Source organism: Symphodus melops (assembly GCF_947650265.1).
Source record: "Symphodus melops genome assembly, chromosome: 2".
In the NCBI taxonomy this organism is placed as follows: Eukaryota; Metazoa; Chordata; class Actinopteri; order Labriformes; family Labridae; genus Symphodus; species Symphodus melops.
In genome coordinates, this window is record NC_136692.1 from 24,122,975 (window position 1) to 24,144,125 (window position 21,151).

General features: G+C 41.3%; 1 protein-coding gene across 1 annotated transcript in view; it reads right to left on the minus strand.

Annotated features, from left to right (window-relative positions):
* Window positions 1–1,925: 1,925 nt before the first annotated feature.
* xylt1 (xylosyltransferase I) overlaps window positions 1,926–21,151 on the minus strand; it is a 79,333-nt gene continuing 60,107 nt past the window's right edge. The window contains exons 8-11 of the mRNA XM_079337353.1: window positions 19,160–19,425; window positions 13,360–13,558; window positions 7,359–7,692; window positions 1,926–3,251 (exon numbers count right to left, since the gene is read on the minus strand). Of these exons, the coding sequence (XP_079193479.1) occupies window positions 2,929–3,251; window positions 7,359–7,692; window positions 13,360–13,558; window positions 19,160–19,425 (1,122 nt within the window). The 3' untranslated portion in view covers window positions 1,926–2,928. The remainder of the gene's footprint in view (window positions 3,252–7,358; window positions 7,693–13,359; window positions 13,559–19,159; window positions 19,426–21,151) is intronic.

The window sequence follows — 21,151 nt, forward strand, 5'->3', positions numbered from 1 at the left end:
TGAGATGTTTTTCCATAGAATTTTATTTCCAAAAAGCAGTCAGAGAAAAGTAAAACAAGCCAGTCAAGTACAACAAAACAAATCCCCCAAAGGGAAGAGGGAAAAAAACAGCTGATACAGACAGAAGGCCTGATGATATATACAACAGCAGACATCTTTTTGGTGTTGCAGTACCAGTGAATCACTCATCAAACTCATGGTAATCTTAAAGATCAAAACAAAAACAACAAAATAAGGTTTTATTTTCCCTTAATGAAAAGAGAAGGTTCTAAAAGTCAGCTAAGGCACACAGAGCCTCCCCTGAAAAAAACAAATAAAAAAAGAAATAACGGGGGAAACGTCAGTTCAGATAAATTTTGTGCAACAGTTGCTCAACAATACATTCCAGCAAGAACAACAACAATCTGGCATGTGATTTTTCTCTGAGAGGCAAATAGGACAAAGGTGTTGTCACAGCTGTCCAGAAACACACAAACAGGTTATGCACTTTAATCAAATAACACCACCAATCCACTCTGTGTCCACTGACTGGGACTTCAACAACTCTTATAATTCAACGTCATTTTACCACATCTGTATTTACATGTACAATACCTTTTAAACAACATTTCAATATAAAATACCTATGTACATCTTCTTCACTTGTTCATTATTTTGTTACAAAATAGGACTTCCACAATGACTTATAATTTTTTTATTCACCTTTTTTCCAAAACTGTCATTGAGCTTACATAATAATATGTATTATGTGCAGTAATTGTTCTGAGCAATGGTGGCACTAGAAGTTAAAAGGTGGCAACACAAACTGGCCAGTGAAAAACAAAGTAGTCCTTTTCAACCAAACCTTGGAAACAGTTAGGGCTTGAGAGGGAAGGAGTGATTATAATGGACACATCCGACAGAGAGGCAAGGTGAACTTGACATTAATGAACAGTAATGTCTCTTAATTAGCCAGTGCAAAAACACTCACTTAGCTCGTGTGGTGGCTAAACAATGTTGACAATCGCAGATTGAAGTCCTAATTGGCTTGAGATGAAACTTATTTCAAAGTAAACAAATATGCCACCACTCTTCTTGTTCTGGATGTGCTGCTCTCCGTATAATAAACTCATCTGAATTGTCCAGAGATTGTCTTGATGGCAGAAGGGATCATTGGATGTAAATAGCGTTGAAAAGGTGTCATTCACCCAGACTAAAATAAGATGCATTTTTCAATAAAGTCGCCGTACAATATTCACTTGGGATTGTTCATTGTTGTCACAGCATGAAGCTCACCACCACTCACTATCTTTCTGTAACACGTAAGAACTGTTAAACACCTAACCGCACAGTTCCTCCTTCAATGGTCAGACATTGTCCAGGGTGTTTGGTTGTGAAGAGTGTTTTTTGTGCACCTTCTCTGTTTGGTGAGGTTGTCAGGTAGCTGACCTCTGACCTCACAGGTTGAGGTGACTGTCTCTTGTGATGCACTTGGCAAACAGCCGTGTCAGTAACCAAGACAAGAGGATCTATTCAGACAGGACAACACTGAAGATAACACACAGATGTGGGCCTTGAAGGTACAGTCTAAGTTTAGGGTGTTGGCCTTTGTAAATAAAGGCGGCTTTCTTTACAAAAAAATATGTATCATGCTGCCAAGGCAGCGTCGCAATTATTTAGTCACTGACTAAAAATATCAGCATTTATATAAACTTATAAATAAATAGCGACTCATGGACTCCCCCTCCCTCCCCCCCCATTCACACAGACTTCATGTATAATCATGTACACAGAGTGTCATTAAAATTTCTGGAATAAAGTAGAAAAAAAAGAATGAGAATTTTTAAGGTCAACTTAAGATAATTGTGTTTTCAAGTTTGAGGCAGGTAAACAAATCAACTCTCTTGTCCTCTGCCTGTCACTACATCTTGATTCTTTTACTTAAAAAAACAAAACAAAGAAAACTCTACTATGTGAATGTTAAGTCTTTAAATACTATTGTACCACAACCACAAATGAGGCATTCATGGATTCAGAACACTACAACGGCTATATTACATTTCTGTTATAATCCAAATATGTTTAATTGTTCTGAGAAGGCCTCTGGATTTGCATTTGTCTTTTTATTATTTCAACACTGTGACTGCAGCAGATGGTAAGCCCGGCCACAGCAGTTTCACATCCTGATCAGGCACTCAACTGAATGAAGTTGTGCTGCTGTTTCTGATTAATTCTACTGATCTACAAGCTGAATCACTGGACTATCAGAAACTCATTTCAATAATTGTTTTTTCAGTAATGCAGAAGTATTTGTCCTCCAAAGTTTTTGTTTTTCCTAAATGGGAAATTTGCTTCATATGGTACTGTAATTATTACAAAACAATTATTTTTCAACAGTTTTGGCGTATCTGAACACTCAGACATAGTTTTCTTTTTATATATGTTGACATACCCTAAATGAGGCACATTCAATTCAATAGCAGGCTTCCGTTTTCAATATGTTTGACAACTAAGGCCTTGTTGCAGCAGAACTTTGTCTCCTGCCAGTGTCAACAATCCTCGCTCACATGACTGCTGTGCCCCGTGTACAGCCTTAAAAGCTGTCTTCATAATTCATTCAACAGCAACACAAATGCAGAAAAATTGCAATGTTTGATCACAGTAGAACTCAGCCATGAGAGGAAAAATAAATACACTGAGAAACAGAAATAGTAAAGCCAGCATAATCCCCTAAAAGGAGGAACCCCGTGGGAGGATCTGAAAATCATTCTGCTTGTTTTCTGTCCAGACACCCTAAACCAACCTCTCAAAAAAGACCTTTTCTTTTGTTTCCTTCTCATTCCGAGACACAGGAAGAAGACTGTGCCTTCTCCCAGTCTGCATCAAGCATCATAAATAAATAGAAATTCAACAGTATCGTGGCCTCCCGTCCAGCTGGAGGCCTCGTTGCTACCTGATGCGCCCATTTGCGCGGGGTGCTCCTAGATGGGATTTGGGGTCGGGGCTCAGGGAGCTCCAAGGGTTCTTGGGGCAGGCCTGCATGACAGGACAGGCGGTCGGGCCTACGGCACAGATGTCAGCCGCTTCCCACAACTCGCCCACCAGACTATCTAACCAACGCTCCAGCTCCGGACCGGTCAGGGCTGCGTTCTTCTTGGCCTGCTCCACGAAGCCCAGGCTGACGGGGATGTTAAGCACTGGGTTGAGGCCGTGGAAGCTCTGCTCCATGTAGCTGTTCTTTGCTGGCCCGTTGTGGAGCTTCAGAGTATCATCTGGAAAGAAGTGGGAAGGGAGAAAGAGAGAAGGGAGTGTGAAAAAGATGACGTGTGAGGCGTGAGGTCAGGCAGAGAGAGAGGGGACGGCAGAAGGGGAAGAAGAGGGAAAAGGGAGACATGAGTGGTAAAATATCAAAGCAGAGTTGGTTTGCTTCATTATTATCTGAAATACTTTAACTGGCTGCTAATTGGCTTGGACTGATTTTTACGACTGCACTCTCCAAATCTTTTTCTTTGATGTGGTTTGTCAAGCCACTGCAATGCCGACTTTTTGGAAAGAGTCTGACATACTCAGACACACCCTCATTCCCTCTCCCTGTGACGGTCAAGCTCGGCAGGAAGACAGCAAACTTAAAACACTTTCTCCACCCTGAGTTCCAGTGAAGCTCTAAATTCCTCACTGGTCCTCTAACTGTGGCGCTAGCATGGCTGAGCAGACATCAGCACTTTTTCATGCCCTGGTGACAGAAAGACACAGGGCTGCTCCACCAGGATGTTCGATCAAGCCAAACCCAAGTCATGCCAGCTTAGTGGGAGCAGAGTGTGATATGAAGTCATGCATCTGTGTCGTTTCTGCTGTGTTGAAAGTGGGTGCTGTGTGCACGTGTGTGTGTGTTTATGCATATGTCTGCTACTGCCAGTCCACGTCATAAAGTTTTACTGGCACTGCATGTAGGAGGGAGACCTGGTGCCAGACGTGGCAGTAAATTAGAGGTGGGTGGATGGAACAGCTAAGAAGAAAGCAAGCGCACACACGTGCACACTTATGCACAGTTGCACACACACGCACAGCATCAATCATTTCTTGACTATACACTACAGTTAAAAACTCTTTAGACGCAACCATTTTGTATCATTTAATGGTTGATTTGTTTATGATTCAAGCTGATATTTCTGTATAAATTAAAGGCACGTTGTTTAATCCAAATGTACTCTGACTCACGTGTTGGGGATTGTGCTTGCCAGCCTGCAATTGGCTCCACACTTTAGATTTGTTTTATTACTCCCCATACACATTTTTATTTTTACGTTTTCAAAATCCCCCTTCCTATGTGAAACAAATGCCTCGAAGCTAGAAAACCTACACGCTGAAAATGGCAGGTTACGATGATGATTTGGATCAAGCAGTAAGGCTGGCTTCTTATCTTCTATCCTTAAATTTGGACTTGTAATGCCAGGGCTCGCCTCCACACGTGCAAATGTTCTGCCAATCAACTTCCCTCTTGACAACATTGACCAGCATCCTTTGCTTTGCACCACCAAAGAGGATAGAGACATGGTTAAAGAAAAAAAAGTAACACTGATTTTAAGTGTCGACCTCCTAATTTCCTGTATTTATATTACCAATTTCCCATTAAATTGTCCTTTAATAAAAAGGAAAGGAAAACACAGTATAAATTATTAATTTATTCTAAATAATACATGTCTAGTCTGCATGAATTTCTCATTTTAGCAAGATTGTCATCATTATCATGGCAGAGTAATGATTACGATGCAAAAATGAAAGATTTATGCTGCTTTCTTGCCTCCACAGAATTACAAAGTGTCAGGACATTAACTTACCAGAGTAATCATTTGAAATCTTTTTTAAAGCTGTGTAGAAAACAAGTCTTTACCTGTTTTTATCTGTGAAAAAAACATTATGAATTCTCCTCTGATGCTTCTCTGATAGTTTTTAATGACACTGAGGGCACTGAATGTTAAAGGAAGGGTAGGTAAGTTTTGAAAATTAGCATGATTTTGAAAATAGCATCCTGCCTGGATATATTGTATGTATATATCCAGGGAGGATACTACATATAATTACATCATCAATTGTAGCTATAAATTACATTCACTCGCGCCATTGCTCCAGAAGCGGATTTCAGTTCATGCTTTGAGTGTGGGGCTGCTGCATGCATTGGGTGGAGAGGCTTGATTGGTTTATGAAACGTATACCGAGTGCAGACATTGGTCAAAGTTTTAACAGGCTTATAACTGCTACAGATGACAGATTTTTTTCGTGTTTTTTTTCCCCAGAGCACATTAATTATTGATTACTGTCAAGACCTAAAGACAATGTAAGACAAAGAGAGAGCATTAGCAAATGTTGACAGAGACCAAAAAAAGACGACAAGTCTTTGGCAGGTTAAAAGTGCATTTGCAGACATGCGTGTTATATTTGACATTTCAGTCGAGAGTATTGGAGGGGACAATTCACAGATAGCTTGACATTGTTAGGGTCCTTACCTTCTATACCCAATTATACACCGTTGACTTTTTAAATGATTGGAAACTTGAAAACTCTGTTTTTTTATGATTTCAGATGCACATAAAATGGGATTACTTTATGTTGCCAAATAATAGGCCAGGGCAACGCAAGCCATCATTTATTATCAGACTGTTACATTCACCTATTTTTTTGTGAGAACTGCAATACTTGACTTTTGTGTTAAAAGTGTTTTAAAAGAAACATGCAACAATAAAGGAGACTCACAACATCTGTGAACCAACATCATAACGCCAGTTATAGAGAACACAATCAGAAGTTTGGATCATTAACCCCTGTAAGCTGTTGGTCATATGAGACACACAATTGGGCCAAGTGGTATTCTTTCTGAATGTAAAATTAAATGAGCGTTTTATTACTTATGAATGTAGCTTTTCATTTGTGAGACAAAGACTGTGTTATTTCCAATTTCAATCACACGGATAAAAGCCAGACTTTATTTTCCACCACTGTCTCTGTCTGCTCTTTTTAATTGTACCTCTTATTGATGTAGTAAAAAAGGTCAGGCAGGCTTTACTTTCAGTTTATGACTTGCATCTTACTAAATCCAATGGAGTCTAACATATCAGACAGTGTTTGACAAGACAAAAGCTGCATTTATTTCTCATCATTTAAACAATAAACTATATATATATATATATATGGTCTTGCTCCTTTTCTTTGCAGACTGATTGATTTAATTGTGCCATTGTTTTGGAGGGCTAAGTGTGCTGTTGTTGAACACTGTGTAGTGTGTATGAAAAGCTCACAAAGGTTATTTGGTGACTTGATGACAAACAACCAATGTCTGCAGAGGCCCATAGGCTTGATTAGACAGGGCAGCAATGCAAATACAAAGCAGTTTGTGTGTGTGTGTGTGTGTGTCTTCAGACAACCTTTCTTTCTGTAATCGTTGCTGCACAACAAATGCTCTGTTGGTCTGCAAAACTGTATTTGCGTCAACTAAAATTATTTTCTTGGAAATAGCATTCTCTGTCAAGTGGGCTTTGAAATCTTTTCGAGAACCAGAGCTTGACAGGGGGAGGCTGCCAGCCCCGTGTCCGTCTGACAGCACTCCTCTTCGGCCTTCTTTCTCTCCTTTTCCCCCTCTCTTCGTGCCTGGTTTGTATGAATCCTCTGGCTTATCATTTCACCAACCTGGTCATGAACTATTGATCCTTTGCAAATAAAAGGTGTGATTGAAAGCTAAAATGAGCACGTCCATCTTGGATTTATTGCAAGTAATCATGTAGGCACACTCAAAAACAAAACTGATTGAAGTCAAATCTTACTGTTGAAAGTATTTAACAGCTGTTAATGTCAATAGACACGTTTACCCTCTGAAGCTCTTTTTTTAGTCAAAGTGTTCCACTACATCCCCATATTCTAAACACATACACTACATATACTATACACACATGCTGATTCACACAGCTAAGGCTTGACTTAAAGTGGGAACCAAATGTTTGTTTTAAGTGGTAGAGGTGGAGATATGAAATGAAATGAAAACACAATACACAACTAACACAAAGTGTCTCACAAATACATGCAGCTTTGTATTGGTGAGCTTCGTGTTGGACTGCACTGTGTACATCTTATTTTACCTGGCAGTGCACTATTTCACTATGAATTTCAATCTGCTGATTAAATGTCTGGCTTGAAGGGTAACTTCTTAAGTACTTTTAGATCAATCATTATTGGTATTGAAGAAATGCACAGCAGTGCACTAAGTACAGCTTGCCAATTGCACAAATAAGAAAATCAATGGTTATTTTATGTTACAATGAAGTGGAGACAAATGGCTTCTGTGTATTTCAAAAACGCCTCATGAGATCACGGAGAAATGGCTCTCTCACCTTGTCGTATGGGCTGGTGCTTGGTATAGGCCAGTGGCGCGATGAGGAAGTGCATCTCAGCAACAGGGCTCCAGTGATGAAGGATGCGGACGCTCCACACACCAGGCCGCAGAGGCTGGTTGAGTGGTGGGCGGTAGTGTGTGAACTCAGCGCTGGCGTCGATCAAAATGTCGTAGGTGGCTGCGATGACATTGGTGGGGTCGATCCACACTACTGTCACGGTGACGTTGGGGCCCTTGTTCCACTTCTGCATGCCCACAGTCTCGTCCATGGGGCCCATCAGGCCGCCATGGTTTCGGAACATTCGTTCCTTGGCGTCCCACTCTGTGCCGATCTGACAACGGAAAAGAAGAATAGAGAAATGTTGGAGTGAGTGACAGAATGAGGTAAGCAGCGAGACAAGCACAGAAGCCGCAGAAAAAGGCAGAGGAGATGCTGCTATAGGAGTTCCCTCTTGCAACTGCGCATATAGCACAGAGATCATAAATAAGTTACTATATCTGCATGCACCACAATATGACCGTACTATTAAAATAACCAATATCTGCACTGAATTATCATGGGAAATCATCTTCAGCATGCATATTTTATTAAACAGCATCACACTCCAACACAAGCCCTCCACACATACATTAGATAATGTTATAATATGCAGAAGCTCACACAGGACTGATTGTTCCTTCCTACATGTTTGAGTCTATCTGTCCACAGTTTCTGGTGCTGTTTGCCTGAGTGTTTCTCTGACAAGAAATGTAAGAGGCAGACTGAGGAAAGGCATATGACTAGAACCTGACCACATCCCCCCCGAGGCGAAGATCAAATGCATCCCCTTATGGTCTCTGAGCACATTTCAGAGCAATAAAAAGAGACAAGGAAGGCAATGAGAACAAGTATGTAATCTTAGTAGTTTTGACCTGAACAGAAAACTTGAGTTCAGACATCAAGTGAACAAACCAAAAAGAGGAAGTCACTTTACATACATGCTCAAATATGCAGGCAGAGAAACCACAGCCTATGGACACGTTAAAGAAAGTCAGCTTGGAGTTAAGACCTTAAAGGGTGTTGAGTTTTAACTGTATGTGAAAAAATGACCAGATACAATCAAAGTCAAATAAATCTGTAGTGAGTTAATAGCCACACAACAACTGTGGCTGCATAACACAAAAGCATGCACACTACCAGGTGGACAATAATTCAATTTAAGAACACCAGATCTGCTTGTTTGATTAAACTATAGGATATACAGGTTATGCCTTTTGAACTTGTGATATCATATTAAAAATAGTGATTCTGAACTGAAAAGAAAAGCACAGCACAAAGTAAGTACAGAGGAGGAAAGAATAAACTATAACAGGATGGAAAGATGAATACAGCTAATTGGCTTCTCTGCTGCGGTAAAGATTGTAACTGAAGAGGTGTGATCTGTGTGTGTTGGATTGCAGAGATTTCAAAATAGTGTGGTATGCAAAATGAGAGACCGAGGAGCGATCGAGATTGATGGAGGAGATTGTGGTGATAGAAAAGGAGGTAACACACACAGAAGCACGCACACACATATGCACACGCACGCAACACAAACACACACACACACTTGCACTGACAGTGAAAGATGTCTGGGGTGTTGGCAGAAATGTGAGAGGGATGGCGGCTTTAGGAAGCGCTCATCCTTACAAAGCTAGCTGATTAACACAGCCTCACCCTGCTGCAAGATCAATGGCTGCCTGGAACTGACTCTGCATTACATCCTCTGAGAATAGAGATTGTGATTTACAATATAAATAGACATTACTTGCATAAATGGGTGTGTGTGTGTGTGTTACTTGGCCATCTGTAAAAGACACCTCACTCTCATCTCAACTATTGGCCTGACCTCTACCATTTTAGCCCCTTGGACCGGAACTTTTCTCTTGGAATTTGCTAATCAACTCTCTTGTCCTGCACCATTGTAGCTCATTTTTTCATTCAAGGCTGACTCCATGGAAAACACTACATCCCTGATAGGTTGGCAGCACTGTTTTACTTTAACTCCCTGAAAGAATTGAAGGGAGTACTGATGGAGGAAACTCACTGTAATCCAGTGGCAGAGACGGATTCTGACAATATTCACAAGCATTTTGTAAGAGGGGACCCTGCATGTATGCAATACATGTTTGATTCTTACATATAGTTTATTCTGCAATAACAAACTAAGTGCAACATTAATAATGCACAACTGATGCAGCAGTCAAAGTTCCTCTTTTTTTTTTTTAGCAGTACCAGGCCAGACGAGGTGGCAGCTATACTGCTCTTCACTTTCTCTACAAACATACACAAACACCAAACACCAAAGTGCACACTGTGGTACATAAGGTGCACATGTAACTTGTAACTTGGCTGTGTACCTCATGATTGTAGCTCAATGAAAGCCTTTGTAACCAAAGTATAGAGTATAACCTGACCTAACCTAACATAATATTCGTATGCAGCAAGCTTGAGGCCCTTTGACCTACACACACACACACACACACACACACACACACACACACACGCACACACACACACACAGCATTGCTCCCATTTCAGTTAAAAGTTTGCCTTAATTCTCAAAGTTTAATAGCTTGAACATCGTATGATTCTTTATGACTTAGATACCTTTCTTTTGTGATTTCATTCAAGGTCTATCTGCAGCTAACAGACAGAGTCAACAGTAGGAGGAAACTTCTTCTCCCAGTATGAAAGTGGGTCAAACAAGGATTAGCTTCTGGCCCGTTTCAGCCTCAGCCTATAGCTTACCCTGACCTCCACACTCATCCTGTCCCTTGCTCCTTCTACCCAGTAAGCTTTGGCTTAAGACCAACACCCAATCAAGCTCACCAAGTCGCAGGCTTATGACCTTTCACTTACAGCTGTACTTAGAAGTATATAGTCTAGTGGAACTAATGCTGAGCCAGCAACCCTATGCCCTTTCCCCCCCCTTTTTCCATTACTCCCAGTAGAGACTCATGTTTACTCACACTTTCCACTCACCTGAACTAATTACTTACATTTCAAGCTAATAACCAGCAATGATACATAACCATTGTTAACCCTTATTTTTCTTCTGATGTTGACCTGACAAGCTGCTAAAGACTTACACTATACATGTTTTACCCTCCCCCCATATGTCGATAAACTCTGCACATCTTCTGCTCAATCCTCTGCCTGACTTTATAGGAAACATAAAACACTCCCCATCCCATAATCCACCTCTACTCCATTTCTTCCTTCTGACCTGGCAACCCTGCAGACCTGTCCTCCATGTCATCAGCTTGCCGTTGCACACACTCTAACACCTCCATTAAATATTGCAGGACAGTCCCAGTCTACATCTGGTCCTGATTAAAACCATAGGGCATAAATGCCCATGAGGCTTCATTCAGAGGCTTATTAGTGGCACTTTGTGTCGGGGTAATCAAACACAGGTGCTCACTATCAGCACCAGAGGACTCCCCATGGGACCCCATTTACACTACTGAAGGACTCTGGGTTAGATGGCTGGATGATTGCTAAGAAAGATGGACTGTGAAGCACTGAGGAGGGAAGGATAAAGAACAGAGAGAGCAGGACACAGACCAGGACAAGTTGTGCTGAAAAGGTACAAGCTGAGAATTGTGTAATGCAAAACAGACTGAGGCTGATTCCGAAACTGCACACGTTCATACTATCCATACTAAGTGTAATATCACACTGAGTACATATCTGGTTTGGAAGGCAAAGGATGCAATTTGGTGCATGCTAGCAATGCCTCATTTAAATTCGATAATATTTACATTTGAGACAAAAGCTCACTTATTATACTCAACTTCCTTATTATGCATTCCCGCCCTTCAGACTATCCAACTATCCAATGGCGGAACGCACAGGCCAGCCTCTAAGCAGCATACAGAAAAGTAACAATAATACATTGAACTTGTCATCAAACATTAATCAAAAAGCTATGTTGCTGCACATTGGCTGTATTGAAATTGTTGTTAATTCTACATCCAACACAGCTTGGTGCTAGCTTATTAAACCTAGCATGGACTGGGAAGACATGATTGAGTAAGTCTATGTTGCAAACAGTATAATAACATTCAGTTAAATGCAGTATGTGGTTTCGGATACAGCTTTATATATTTTTTAAACATGACTGTTTTTTTGTTAGTAAGAATTTAAAAGGTAAATTGACTTGAGCGTGCAGAGCGCTTTTCTAGTCATCTGAAAACTCAAAGCACTAAAGATGTAAAGCTTTATGTCTGTGATATATCTTTAAATAGGAAGCATCAGTGTGCCGCTGGTTAGCTTAACTTTGCATTACAAATAGTGCAGAAGGGATTCTCTTCAAATCAGAAACAAATCTGCAGAGTGTTAGCACAGGAGGTGTTAACCCTCTACTGCTACCAATTGCGTATACAATAAAACATAATGAAATCCCTCCTATCAGGCTCCAATACTGCAAATTTATTCAAGAATAATACACACATGTGTAAAATTTAAGTAACACGTCATCACAACCTCAATGCATGCGCAAGTCTAAGAAAGTGTCTCTGGGGTGATATAAAGAACGAATGTTTGTGAGTGGATTCACTTTATAACAGACTTATGTTAATTATTTTAAAACATACAATTATGGCTTCATTAATTTTGAACCTACAAGTCGTTCTCTAAAACTGTATATCCTCCACCACGTGTATACATTATGGTAGAAAAAAGTGTCAACCATGAGTTAAGTCACCGTTCTAGTGTATAAGATTTGTCTGACAAATGGTAATGTACCTCTCAATGTCAAGTTTGACTTGAAGTGAAATGCAAATTTTAACTGTGTGGGCTGTAAGTGGTGGGACTCTAAATCATGCTGTAAAAGGCCTATAAAGGCTGCTTGGAGGCGGCAGAATAGGATTGAAAAGAAAGATATATCTGTCTTCCTTTATACCTGAAGGAGGACAAGGAACATATTGTTAAGCCAACCATATGGTTTATCTAGCAGACACCAGCGTATAGCTTTAGTATAATGGGTCATATCTGTTATGTTGACAAAAAACGATGAGCTATTGGTTTTACACCAAGCTGTCTTATTTAAGCTCTTTCTGCTCTCCCTCTGAATGACACATGGACAAACCGACTGACTGACAGCCACTGCACAGTGCCAGACAGTGAATGCTTTCTTTGGCGGAGCATCCAGATAAAGCCTCAGCTCACATCACCTCTCTGTCACTCACGGCTCCATAGGCTAGACACACAGACAGGGTTTAGTGAGAGCAACCAGCACGGTGACTGGACACCTGGAACTCTTTCAGTTCGCTTTGAGGCGGCACAAAAAGGTCAGAAAGGGCCAAGGTGTGTCCAGGTGTAGAACTTTTGTCCATATCTACACCCATTGCAAATAAATTCCTTCACAAGTTTGTTTCCATTTGTTCTTCCCACAAAGCTATGCATGATAAACACGAGAAAAAGGTCAATCCACATCCAGGTCAATCCATTCGGTTAATTTTGTCCTTTTTAAAAAGGCACTTTGTGGCTGTCACATTACAGCCAAGCTGCTGTGTCCTAAACAGGCCTTGTTGTAAACAGAAACACAGATTAACATAACAAGACAATCAAGAGAAGCATTCCAGTGTGAAGGTGAGGAGACATTCTATTAGGAAACAACAAATAAGCACATGAAGCGCTCATCCCTATAAAGTTGGATGAATTCAATTAATTTACATTATACAAGGCCATTACAGCTACCAGTATAATTGTGTGGGAATGTGCTGTTATGAGTCTCTGCAAGGTCGCCATAGCAATGAATGTGAGGTCACCATAGCAATGAGCTGTATATCTCACCACTAATTATGTGCACCACAAAGGAAAAAGTATGTGGTGCTTAGGGTTTTTATTATGTCTCATTTCCTGACACTGGCAATAGCTGACTGATGGTTTGTGGCTCACGCCAAACAAGCGACTTAAATGTAAATTAAAAAAAAATAAATAAAATGTCATGAAAGCCTTTTTGCTGACTCACCTCGGCGAACTGCAACCGGCTGAATGTGCTGCTGGGAGGCGTCGTTAGCTTGAAGTTTTTCTTGGGTGCCACCCAAGTCTCCATCATCTCCAGTTTGCTGGTGGCCAGATTGGTGGCATGGTGCTTGACCAGGTAGCCCTGGAACTGGTCTGATTGGAAGTAGAGATGGACAGACACCGGGTGGCCCATGGGGAAGTACCTGGCAGAGCATCCAGAGAGCGAGAATGTATTAGCAAACCTGATACCTGCAATCCATCTGCTTTGCTGCTTTTAGGACAAATGGTGTACGAGGAGGGGAATATCTAGATTCATCTAGATAACGTCTGACGAGAGCCAGCCTTGGACATGCTAATGTGTCTGCATACTAATGTCTGCTCGCAGTGAAGATAAGTGGGCAGTCAATGTGCTCTGTGTGACATGGTGGACATTAATTCAATGGCCTTTAACAGAAAACCAATTGGTCAGAGACATTTGTCCACCATGCTGATAATTCCCATTAAACATACTTGTTCTATGGTACGCCCTTGCTTGGGGAACCAGAGTTTCACGCTATTGTCACATTGTTTATGATTATTAAAGTACATACAAGAGTACCGTAATGCATTTTGTGATGGTTTTTAACAGCCAAAGCACGATAAAGAACTTCTAAGCACTTGAATTACAACCTCCTCTATGCTTATTATGGCTTTACAAGGTGCTGGTTGCCGAAGCATGTGCTCTGATTCTGAAGTGGAAGGAATGGAGAAGTCATGTGATGTCCGAGACCACATCATCCCGCAGGCTTAATAAAATGAAAGAATAGTCATGGGCTGTATTGGCAGCAGATCCAGATTAGTCAGAGTTCTGCACACATAGTCAATTAAAACACAACCCAAGTCTCCTGAACAAAGTTGAACTGGGTCATCTAGTCAGCTGCAGCCTAATGAAGGTCTTGCCCCTCCGATGAGTCTGTTGTTTATTTGTGTGTTGACTCATCGGAGGCAGAGGGTGGGCCCTCAGGGCAGCCAGCCCAAGTGACTTCTGGAAAAACATAAAAAGGAGAAAGGGTGGGCACTGCGGGAGAACACTCCACAGCTGCTCTCTGCACACTGACTCGTTCAAATTTCTCATCCTTCAAAGGGATATTTTTGTTGTTATTTACAATAACAATATGTTGCAATTCAATTAGGTCTACAACAAAAATATACCAATTTACCCCTTTATAAATCTTAAAAAAAACGAAATATCCAAAACAAACGAAATATACATTTTGAGCGACAAAAGTTTAGTTTAAATGATCTTTTAGTCTTTTTTTTATCTAAAACAAACCTGACGTGCATCGCAGGAGAGGGTTGGAGGAGAGGAGAAGCTGTATATATTCACATTACTAAAACCTGTTTGACAGAAGACGAGTTGTAGTTTATATTCTTAAACAATAATGAACATTTACTTTGAATAAGCCAGAGAAGAGCGCAGACAGAGAGGACTTCAAGTCAAACTGTCAGGTGTAGCTGCACACACAGCCGGAGCCACATAACTGGACACAGTGTCCACAGTGAATTAAGTGTTTGTGGTGTGATTTGTGGTGCATAGTTATTTGTACCTTCGGCCGCCTGGAGGAAATCGGGGCTTGATAGTGAAGCTCCTCTGACGACAGTAGCTTCGCTCTCTTCACACCTCTACGTGTGATTAATATATTTATTTTTGTTCGGTGTCATGCAGGTGTGGCGTAGGTGTGCATACGCTTTAAAGTGTGGCGTAGCTGTGGCGTCTGCAAACGTGTTAGCGCGTTAACACGTTAAGGCGCATCATGCACACTTGGACTTATGCATTGTGCCTGTGTGACCTTCTAAGTCTATGGAAAATGACACACACACACAAACACAAGCACATGCACACGCACACACACACACACACACACACACACACACACACACACACACACACGCCTCTCCTTGTTCTCCAGTACCGAAGGCCTCATCAGTATTCCACTAAAGGACCAGGAGTCAACCCGTCCCGGTAAATGCTACCCTGACAAGCAGAACAGCAAATATTTACACCCACAAGGATAGCAGAGCACACTCCCTCCTCTCCTGCTCCCTTTGCCATGCTTTCTCTCTTTATCTTCTCTGTTTTCCCATCTGCCTTTTCCTCTTTGCTCCTTTCGTCTGCTCTTCTCTCCTACTTTATCATCCCGCTTTCTACCCCCATCCCTCTAAACTCATTCTCCCCCCTGCCCAATCTCTACCAAAAGAGAGGCGGCTGCCAGCGTGGGAGACAGCAAGAAGGGCTTGGGGCGTAGCCTGCACAGAAGCTCCATTCAGGCTTTTACTCCACAGTTTCTCTGAGCGAGTTGCAGCAGGCTGCTAAAAGAACCATATCCCTTTCTGTGGCCTTTTCCTCTCTCCAGTCTCACTCTGAGCCTGAGCCATCCATCTGTTAGTTGCACATCTGAATTCTACATGCATGCAAAATATGCAGCCACTTTTGACATCAGACCACAGCTAAAAAAGACACAGGTCGCTAAAGCCAGGACTCATCGCTTAGGTTACAGTTTAGGCTATGGAGAAGGAACCTTGATCGGTTTTTGAACTGATCAATATCAATGCAACTGAATTAATGAATGAATTTAAACCAGATTGTGGCAGAATTTACAACATCAACATCTGACTTTTTTCCCTCTTCGTTGAGCCTGTTGTAAACAACGCTTCATTAGCTGTGACTCACTGTGGCACATTATGTACAAGTTCTTGATTTTTTAAATATTTTTCACACGGTCTTCATTTAACAGAAGCACTAACGCTCTCGAGCAACACATTAAGAAGGATTCAAAATCCCCCTTTGTCTGACTATTACACCAAGAACGATGAGAAATCGTCTATTATTCATGACTTCCCCCCTGTAATACTGCAGTGATTCATTTATAACGAAACACGTCACAGACCAGAAAGGCCCAGTACAGAAGTCTGACACATAGATGACTAATGACATTCTATTTATCATCTGCTGTCGTAGACGACGATATCATATGGTTGCATATGTAACACAACATCACACAGATATGTTGTGTTAGCTCCATGCTCTGACCCTAATCTGTAAACACAAACTTAACACACAAAAGAGACAAATTGTCCAAAATCACTGACTCTGACTCGTACAGTCTCTTCTTTAAAGAGATACTTCAAACCTTCCAAATCAAAAAATATCCTCCTATCCTGTCTGTTCGATGATATAACCTCTTTTTCATGTTGCGATTGTGATTCCTTGTCATGTGTTGCTGCTCTTTCATGATATCAATGCTTTGTTTTTCAGTATATTCAGGTTCACATTGTACATCCTGAGAGGAGACATACAGTAACTTTAACAGACACTGTCTTTTTGTAAATAATTAAGTATTCCTTGCTTGCCGTAAGACAAAAAAGAATATTCACTGTTGGGCATAATAAATATTTTTCAGACAATCCTTCAGTATTTTTTGCAACAAAATGTGGTGGAAATACAAGAGATATGGGTTTTCATAACAGGCTTTTTATTGTCCTGTAATCATAACAGAAAATTCATACTTTGTGGCTGTATCACAATTTTAACTGAGCTATTAGACATTTCAGAAAGGTTAGCACATACCACCTAAATCATTCTGTTGATTACACGCCTGCTTTCTCTTCTCTGTTCATTTGACTCCATCACAAACAAAATCTTGACTCAGCTTTTAAACACAACAACACTTCAAACTTAAAAGTCATGCACTTCACAGACTCTCCTTACTCACAGTATGTGTTCGACTTGACCAAAAGGCCTCAATGCAACTCACACACACAGAATAAACCTCAACCATTTTTTTTTCTTTTGCTAGGACTTGTAAATTCTGTATTAAGTGAAATATTTTTAAAAGAAATTTGATGTCCTTTCTGAACTTGCTTAAATCTCATTGCTTCTTCTGTATGAATTAAAAAAACCTAATCAATTGTGTTAAACTGTCAACTGTCATACTGATAATAATTCTCTTGATTATAACTAAGTGTTTTGTCATGTATCTGAGCTGTAGGAGAGAAATTGGAGTTGTAGCCAAAACTACACACTGTGTGTGTAAATATATATATATATACACACACACACACACACACACACACACACACACTCACACATATATAGACAGATATAAAGACAATGTAAACATAAAAACCTCACATATGTGGTGAATATTCATTCTTTGTGTATACCTTATGTCAACAGGAAGTAATGCATACATTTTTACGCAGATATACACTCAGCATCACTCATAAGTGTCTTGCATAAACATTTAAACACATACAAACGCTACACACACACAGGCACACATGCAGACTTTTACAACAGTCCTCTTTATTTCCTGCAGTTTGTCTTTTGGCCTCTCAGCTTTCGAAAAGCGCTTTTAAATGTAAATGTTTAAGACAGAGCTTTGCTTGTTCCCTTTACGGAAACGCTCATTGGCTCCTTTCCTGGCAATGAAAAGGATTTGGAGACCCCTCTGTTGTACATTCAAATACACACATACACGTGTGTTTATGTCAGCACCTTTTTGATGTTCTACTTTAGCGCTCTCTTTAAACACATGCAGCGTTATGAGTAGAAACAGCTGTAACCAGGAGATGGTTTTGAGGTTTGACAGATGAAAAATGTGCTTCCTTTCGTTACCCACAAGACTTTCAAGAACACCCACAATGCAGCAGGGTGTGTGTGTGTGTGTTGGGGGGGGTTGGCACTAGTGCCCTACTATTATAGAGCCCCCACTCAGCTGACAGGAGGCGATCAGTTCTGTTGCCTGACAGAGTTTCTCTGCGACAGTGAGGAAAGCCTCAAAGAAAAAAAGCAGTCAGTTTACCTGATGATCTGCAGAACAGAACTATATGAGTTGGCAGCTTTGATGCCCACTTACCAAAAAAAAAAAAAAGCCTCTGGTCACAGTGGGTGTCCATATATTGTTCAAAGAACTGCTTTGCTCCATGCTGCGTCGCATTAAGTTTCTGTTATCCTGCCTCATGTGGAGCAAAAGTCACCTTAATGTTTGTTTATTAAAAAGAACATAAAGATGTCATCTTAATGCCTGCTTCCGATGCTGTTGTTTGTTTACTTCGTCTTTTATGTTGGAGGAACGGTGCTTTTTATGCGATGCACGGGGCTTTCTATCAGACATATACTAATTAGCAGCTTACACCTCTGCTTTCTGTTGTGCATCAGCATATTTTACTTGTCACTGTTTTTCAAATCACTTTGCGTCTCGCTGTGCAATTAAACTAAAGGAGAGCTGACCTAAAATGCTGCTACACCAGATGCTACTGGAAGCATATGTTGGTAGGCACAAACTCTGAATACATGAAGCAGAAATGTTCCATTTGGTCATTAAATATGAAAACTTAACGCTAGTTTTCCCTTTTTCATTTCAACCACATGCAGCAGCACTTAAAACTATACTTTTCCACTGATAATACTCTGGTCTTAAGGAACAACTTTCAGTGCCATGACCCATATAGCCCAATCATCTGTGGGATAAACTGACAGAGGGTCCTATCATGTTACAAAATCAACAGCATGACCCACAGTTCCCCACTGCTGAATGGACTTACTCATTGTTTTCTCTTTTGAATGACCGTGCATGAACAGAGACACAAAAGGGTTTTATATATGTTGTGGTGTCTTATGCTCACATAGGTGTGGCTGCTTTTGAGAAGAAAAGTCAAAGTGAGGTGCACCTGTGGATGTAGGTGCAGGTGTTTCATGAAGATGGGATAATGATGCAGACGACAATTTACATAGGTGAAAGTGCACGTGTTTGCAAACTGACCTGCAGCTGTGATCCTTCGGGTTTCCCTGCAGAGAGGAAGCAGCTCGGGCCAGGCCCAGCCGTGAGAAGGAGTGGAAGTACGTGAGCTGCGTGTCTGACAGGCTGGCAACACCATCTGGCTCATCATACACATTCTCCCAGTATGAATTCAGGCTTGCTGTTCCCTGGGGAAACGGTCCGAACAGATAGTTGTCCAGCTGGTTCACGATCTCCTGGTTCACGCTGGCTTCAAACTTCCGGGCGAAGAAGGTGGGCCGCACCGTTTGCTGAACAGGAAACAGGGAGGAGTGTAAGAAAAGAGGGACAGGGGACAGCAGTTCAGGGAGGGAAGAGACAGAGGGAAGAATAAAAGGAAAAGATTAGAAGGTGGTCGTGTGCCAGGAGGGCGGCGCGTGAAAAAATGTGTAAGATGGGTTTGGAGAATATGTGTGGGCGGCTCGAAGAAAGAGATGGTAGAGGTGGTCGAACATTATTCTTTTTGGGTAAGTGAATAGTTATATACGTTGAAGCAAAACGATTCCTCAGTCTTTCTCACTCAGTGAATTAAAGAAGTGGAAGCAGCCACTGTAATGTCACACATTAAGGCAGTCAGGTTTAAGGCCATCGCTGATTTAGAGCTGAAGGAGTCTATGGTCTCTCTTCTATGTTATATAAGCATTATACAACTCTACTACAGCAGATCTTGTTCTCTGATTGACAGTGGTTCCCCATCTGGATGAGTTGATGAGGGGAGGCTCTATTAAAAGAGCACCATCAAATGTCTCTGACAGAACTACAAATACTGTATGGGAACTTAATAACCAAGAGAGATCTGAAAAAGGTCAATCCCATCCCAATTATTCTAATGATGAAAGCAATAGTTGCTGCTCTGAACACCCCCCTCCCCACACACACACACACACACACACACACACACACACACACACACACACACTTGTTATGAATTGGGGTTATACAAATAATGATTGAAGATTTTTGGTGCATTGCTAAAGTTGCAAGTCAATCAGAGAATGTTGGTCAGACAGCTCAAGGTTCTTGACAGAGAAAGATAAACCAAGTTTCTGGACTCACCAAAATGTTACCATCAGAGCATCTCACACATTATACTGTTCCTTTGAATGTGTCTGTATTTTCTCTCCCCATCTATTCTTCATCTCTTTATCAACTAGTCTTTGAATGTGTCCTTCGTTCTGGCCTCCTCCGCTCCATTCATGTCTTTTCTCACCTCTCTCCATCCCTGCTGCCCTTTTGCTATAGTGTGGTTGATAGTGCATCATGAAAACCGCCTCCTCCACAGCTTGGCTTACACACAAAGCCATCTTTTCAGTCCCAGACACAAAACTATTTACCATTAGTTACCCAGCTCTGAACACCTTGGTGCAACTTGCTACAAAGAAAAGAAGACCGAATTGATCCTTGTACGTTTTCTCATACGGGGGAGGTGACTGTGGGCTTCTTGTTGTGGCTTCACACAGCTCCCGATGAGTCTTCATCTCTCAGATTCCCAGCTTTTAATTTCCTCCCTGCAGTCAACTGTAAGTGCCAATCTGTCACAGCTCCTATTTCTTAAATGCAGCTAAGTCGGAAACATGTTACTAAACAATGAAGCACTAAGAAAAAAGCCGTCTCCCTCCCTAGAATGACCCTTCCCCCGATGACTTTAAATTCACTCTGTGGGAACTCGACAGTTGTTCCTTAAATTATTTCTCTCATCTGCAAACCAAATTGGATCCTACGTTACTTTTCTGCATCTTCTCCAATCCTCTGGTTCAAAGGGAAACTGAGATTGTGCACTCAAAAGGGATATTAAGAGCTTTTAATACCAAGGCCTGGCTAGCTTCTGGAAAGACTGCTGTGTTCCCAGGGTTGAACTTAACTGATACAACAGTGCCAACATGACCCAGCGGCAGTGCCAAGGACCTGTGGTAATGTGCTGGCACTGAGCTGCCAGAGACTGAGGCGAGACAGGCGGGAGACGGGCCTGGCAAAGAG